General features: G+C 42.0%; 1 protein-coding gene across 1 annotated transcript in view; it reads right to left on the bottom strand.

The window, feature by feature from the left end:
- Nucleotides 1-797: 797 nt before the first annotated feature.
- LOC138573619 (TIR domain-containing adapter molecule 1-like) overlaps nucleotides 798-6,000 on the bottom strand; it is an 85,204-nt gene continuing 80,001 nt past the window's right edge. Inside the window, exon 2 of the mRNA XM_069649352.1 lies at nucleotides 798-4,766. Coding sequence (XP_069505453.1) covers nucleotides 2,608-4,644 — 2,037 coding nt within the window. The 5' untranslated portion in view covers nucleotides 4,645-4,766 and the 3' untranslated portion in view covers nucleotides 798-2,607. The remainder of the gene's footprint in view (nucleotides 4,767-6,000) is intronic.

The raw sequence follows: 6,000 nt of genomic DNA, 5'->3' as shown, positions 1-6,000 counted from the left end.
ATTTCTTAGACGGAAGTTAGCTATTGGGTTGAGCATGCCAACAACATAAGAATTGGATCTGAACAAAACCTGTGGGAGAAGATCATTAAATATTAATTTTGGGAAAAAATGTCTAATATTACTCAGTTAAGTGACACACATTTCAAATTATTATGGCATTCCATTGACTGGATTACTGATCAATAGTTCCTGGTTACGTATAATCAGCCATGACCATTTTGATATTGGTTATTGAGGGCAGATTAAGATTTCTTGCAACATTTTATCCATATTGTATAAGTAAATAAAACATGAGACAAATACTGAATGTGACACATGATTCAAAAGTTTAAAAAATGTTATTTGACGTGAAAACGTACTTATCTTCAGAAGGTAAATAAAATAAACCTTAAATGTGTTGTATAAATTAGACAAATTTGAATTATATTTTTCAGGAAGAGTAATTATTGTGTCTGGGAGGCACGGGTATATAAATTGTGTTTTTGCATCTTTCAAGTGTTGTTTTGGTTTAGCAGAGGACCCTTGAAAAAACCTTACTGTGCAGTCATTATTTTTAAGTAGATTACTAATAGTACTCATTCCCCTGCCATGTGCTGTGCTTATGTGATTGAACCCTCACATAGATGAATATTTCATTATTGTCTATAATGTTTACCTCCCTTCAATGTTACGCTTTTACGCAGTTACTATGTCCTATAAAAAAACAAATACAACCAGAAATTCCAGGAATTCAGGAATGAATATTCAAAGTCTAGATGCAGCTCAGGCAGGAAGACGAAAGGTACACTTACACGGCAAAGCATTAAATCACAAATTTATTCCGAATTTTCAAGCATACCCAGAATGTTAATTCTGTGCAAGGCACTGGTATTGATTTCCGAAATCCACCATTATAGCAGCAAAATACACAACAACCTCTTAGATTGGAACTCTAGACCTTCCATAGGAAGAGGAGCTCGAGTAAGGCGGATACTCCAGTCACGTTCTAGCATCAGATTCATCCCACAGCAGGGCTGAAACACTTGGCCTAGGCCCTTGGTCACTGCCTAAGTTAAAAAGGTGTCTGTATAATTGGTGAATGCACTAGACAGAAGGAGGCATAATTGGGATAGAAGAAGGAAGGAAACAGTTAAATCTGCTCTCCATCCCTTTTTTGGCCATGTAGAGTAGCAGGACCAAATGACTGAGGCTTAAAAGTGCTATGGGAGGAAGTGAACCTTCAATGTGCTACAATGTAGAACGATTGTCTTCAAGTACTAAGCTTGGAGTTGCAGCTCATATCTCACCACAAACAAACATTCTTATGCAAAATTACTCAAAGAAAGCCTTGGCCATTTAATGCAAATGCTCAAAAAGATCAATCTAGCACTTTAATTCATTGAAGGGCCAAAGGACATGCAAAGCAAACATAACTACAATCTTTGCAAAAAATCAACTATAAACATTAGGGCACTGCTGCTATGTATCTGTGTAAAGGATGGCACCTCATTGGCTACAGCACTAAGTGAAGTTGGCCAACAAAATGGCAGCCAAGTAAGCAAAGTACATAAAGTCCTTACTAGTGATTACACATTACACAGTTGTCAATAACGCTTCTATGAACCAATACCTCTGAGCTTAAGTGCTGTATTGTGGGATGATATTAATCATTGAACATTTTGGAGCCCTGCATGTAACGGCCCAGTGTCACATTCATCATTACATGGACTTTCTCACAGAAAACGTGGGAGGCAGGCAGAATGTGCTGGATGACTGGCAGAGAATGGCCTAGAGACATTTGCTAGACATGATCTCAGATTTCTAAAAGAGCAAGACTCTTAATTTCTTCTAGGGTTAATGTACACACGGACGAGTATGTAATCACTTTCTCTCAAAATGTAACATGGTGCCCTACCCACTTATTGGCTATCTTCTTGACCAGATCCATTTCATTGGCGTTTGCCTGTCAGTGCAGAACATAACACAATGATTGGCTTGGAGTCACTCTTTCTTCTTTTTTCATGAGGATCTTCCCCATATTAAGGTACTTTCTACAAGGAACAAAATGTTGAATATGTACACAGATCACATGATCTCATCATTTTGTTTCCTGGTATCCTTGCTTGCCATCGGATCACTTTTCAAAATGTTCTACCATGAAGTCGCAGTCTCCTGATTTAGCTAGCATTCCATCCTTTTGATGGCTCTCAGCTGTCGGCAAGCACCCTGCTATGTGGATCTCCGCTGGAGTCACAGACTCTCATCAACTCCATTTTCTTGCTTCATTTTCTTACTGTCTAACAGTCAGTGATAAATGACCACCTACTTTGGGTCTAAGTCAAGCACTTGTCACAGTCTTACTTGGTGTTCCACCCTGTGAGCGGATCCCAGGAGGCTGGAGTCACGCTCTCGGCATACCTTTGTTTGGTACAACTTGCTCCAACTTCATCACTCCTTTGGCTTCCTGCATGCTGTGACTTCGACATACTGAGTTGTCTCCTGATTGGTGTTTATGCTTTTATTGTATCACCATCTGCGTGTCTCTGCCAACAGCCATAGATTCTCTCCACAAGTTCATGTGCTTCAACCTGTTATTGAATTACCTTTTCACATGAGATCTGATAAAAGTCATACACATTGCTCATCCTCATTAGTGCTCTCTGCTTCCTCCTCTGCCCCCTCAACCCTCATTTGGTTTTGGTCACCAATCTGCACACGACTTGCATGCTGAATTTGGATCACTTGGTGTTGCCCTGCAGATGCATACTGTGTTCCTGGGGGGGCACCAGCTTGCTGTTGGTACACTATCTGAGCGGGACCGTAAGCACCATGTGGATAGAAAGGAGGCGGCACATTATATACTTGGCTAGGTGGAAAGGGACAGAATGGGAATGGTGGATAATACCCTGGAGTGCCAGGTGTGCAGGGAAACTGCTGAAATGGAGGCACACCTGGAGGAAAAATGCCTGCTCCTCCATCCATAGAATGTGGCCACGGATAAGAGGGGTGAGGGGGAAAACAGTTTCGTTGCGACATCAGTTCCGAAATGACCTCATGATTTCGTCTGGCCAGATCTTTGTTAACTTCATCATCCTCAATTATTCTCTGCAATGCTCTGATTTCTTCTTCCTTTTGCCAGATTTGTTTCTGCCTTTTAATTTCCTGAGGATTGAATGTTCTCTTCACAGTGTTAGGAAAATTGGACAAGCTCTCATCCAGGGGATTCAGGGACTTCAACCACAAAGGCATTTTTTGTTTCTGCAGTCGATCCTCACGTGGAAGGAATGGAATGACTGTATTGTACTTAGGTTTATTCTCAATTGCGTTCATTACAGCAGCATTGGCTTGCGCATCGGGCCAACCAGACTTCCAACGCTTTGATAGGAGCAAGACAGTGAATGCAGAATTAACAATTGCCTCTTGCAGGCAGTTCAGAAGAGAACATCCAGGACGTAAAAACCCATCATGGAAGGTGGTCCCGTTAGCAATCCCTATACCTTCCAAGGTGTCTCGCACCAAAGAGGCAATTTCCTCATCTCCCTTGCCATGTAAAATAACGAAACTGAAAAATGTGTTCTCACCACTGTCTGGCTCAGTTGATAGAGTATTTGCGTGCAAGGGCTCAGGGGCTGGTGGCTCCTTGACTTCCCTTTCTTTTGGAGAACTGGCGTCTTCTATTGGCGTGCTGGGAGTAGACGGTACTTTCTCTTTGTCCACCATGTCTTTAGGAAGAGATGCCCCTTCTACTGGCAGCCAGGTTGGGCATGTGTTCTCAAGTAAAGGAGCAGGTAATAATGATGATGTCTCCTGTGGATTCTTGGCACAGATATTTTGTGTCTCAGTTACTCCAATCACAAGTTGTATCGGAGAAGATATGTCTGTACATTCCACTGGATACTGCTCAATGCTTGTTGCGGTAAGTACTGAATCAACAGAAGCAGATGCTGTCTTTTCCGTAGAGTGTATATTATGTACAACTAAAACATTGCTATCATCCATTTCGCCTAGCATCAGACCATGTCCTCCATCAGTAGGTTGTATGGGGTAGCTTGTAGTGTCCTCACACAGCTTGCGCAATGTTCTCTTTTGGTGGGTGTGGCACCCAGGCACAGTGAGAAATAAAGCAGTAGGAGATTGGCTAATTGCCAAATTACTATTTAAGGAATCCACACTGTTCGAGTAGCGTGAAGACCCAGAAACTGGGGTTGCCTTCTTTTTACCACTGTTAATTGGAATTCCAGGGCTACTTACTCTTGGCAGTAGTGGGGAGGGATGAGAGTCTGTTCTAGATATTAGTGTGTGTGGCTGATCAGTATCTGTCCACATATTTTCTTTTTGCAGGAGAGTGAGAACCTGATCAACAGTCTGCAGAAATTCAGGGTCATGTGGTTGGACTAACAAGGTGTCTTTGCATTGCAATCCCTCATTTTCTATTTTTTTCACTAAATATTGGGCCACTTTGGTATTTGGAAGGTCCCTCAGCAACTCCAAAGCAGATGATGTTTGTCCTAAAACATTGAGAACAATGGCTTCCAGAATTGTGCCGCTGTTTGTGGCGGGCGCATGCTGCAGCTTGGAACGGAGTTCAAGAAGCCTCTTTCGTGGGAAGGCTGATACGTTGTGAAAGACATCTTCTAAACTTGCCGGCAATCTTGAGAGCACCATCACCTCATTAATGTATGTAATCTGCAAGTTCTAGGAGGAAGCACGAGCCGCAGATCTTCTTTTGGGCAGCAGTTCATTGGATGGATGAGAAAGGCGTGTCCACTATCCCGAGGACACGACAACTAAAAGAGACACAAATATTAACAGTTATTAATTAACCAAACATGTTTTATGCCAAAAATAATTTCCCATAAATTCATCTGCATCACTTAAAGTGCACCGACAAAGCCAATAATATTGTTTTTGTATAGGCACTGCCCACTTGCCAATTAGTTGCATCATATATTCACATCATTGGCCAGGTATTGTAAAGCTGTGGTGCACTACTAATGCACCGCAACCCTTATTTTACAACGGCTCAGTGTGCTTTGCGTGCCTAGGAGGGCATGTACTGCCCAACAGTTCATGCTGAGAGAATCCTTTTGCACCATACTGCTCTGCAAAAGCAAGGATACATCTAGCATGTATTGTTGGCAGTGACGTCGTGAGTTCATGTGCACGGCCCTCTACCATATACATGATAACAGCTGGCAATAGGTAAATCTGACACCGATTAGCCAAAATTAAAAAGGAAAATACTATCCTATAGGAGGGAAGAAGGCGTATAAGTCAATGGTGGTTCCTCTTAACTAGAAAGTGAGTTCTTCTTTCAACCAGACTATTCGGTGTGTGCCATTTCTGAAAGCTGCCAGTTTAATTTGTCACATAAGCTATCGTCATAACTGTCTGTCCCTCAAGAAGAACTCAACTTTCCCTTTGTTGGGTACAATCTGCTGTGCCATCTGTCTAAAAGGGATAGGAAGAAAGGTAAGACTCATCTAACAACCCCCTGTGAAGAAGGGGTGAGAGAATGTGATTCCTTGCTATGTAAAGTCAAAAGTGACAAATAAAAAAATAAAAACAACTGTTACAGGAAATAACTGTTGCAGAACAATTGGATTTTCGAATAGACACACTGTCGGGAGTGAACAATCTCACGTGCAACAATTTGTAAAAAAAATGCCTGATGCGAGTTCTGATATTACAGTCAACAGTGTGGATTTCTCCATTTATTGTTCCCTTGCTGGAGTGTGCAAGACATCAGGAACTCGGGTGTAAAAAGCAGAGATTCACGAAACTAAGCAGTTCTTCAGCCGGGTATCTTGCACCCTAAAGAATATCCCCTTTATGATGGTCGACTGCTTCAGTGACAAAGTGATTACTGTCGCCTTCGTCAGGACCGGGAACCTATCTGTGCTTTTGTGGGGGTCTTCTGGGCTTCTCTTTTGCTCCAGGGATCTCAAATTCACCTCATTATCTTCATATTTGGTAAGACATGTACGACGATAGCTTATGTGACTAATTAAGCTGTAATCT

The sequence above is a fragment of the Ambystoma mexicanum genome, chromosome 1p (assembly GCF_040938575.1).
Source record: "Ambystoma mexicanum isolate Mex_15411 chromosome 1p, UKY_AmexF1_1, whole genome shotgun sequence".
NCBI lineage: Eukaryota > Metazoa > Chordata > Amphibia > Caudata > Ambystomatidae > Ambystoma > Ambystoma mexicanum.
This window is presented reverse-complemented; position numbering and strand designations above follow the sequence as displayed.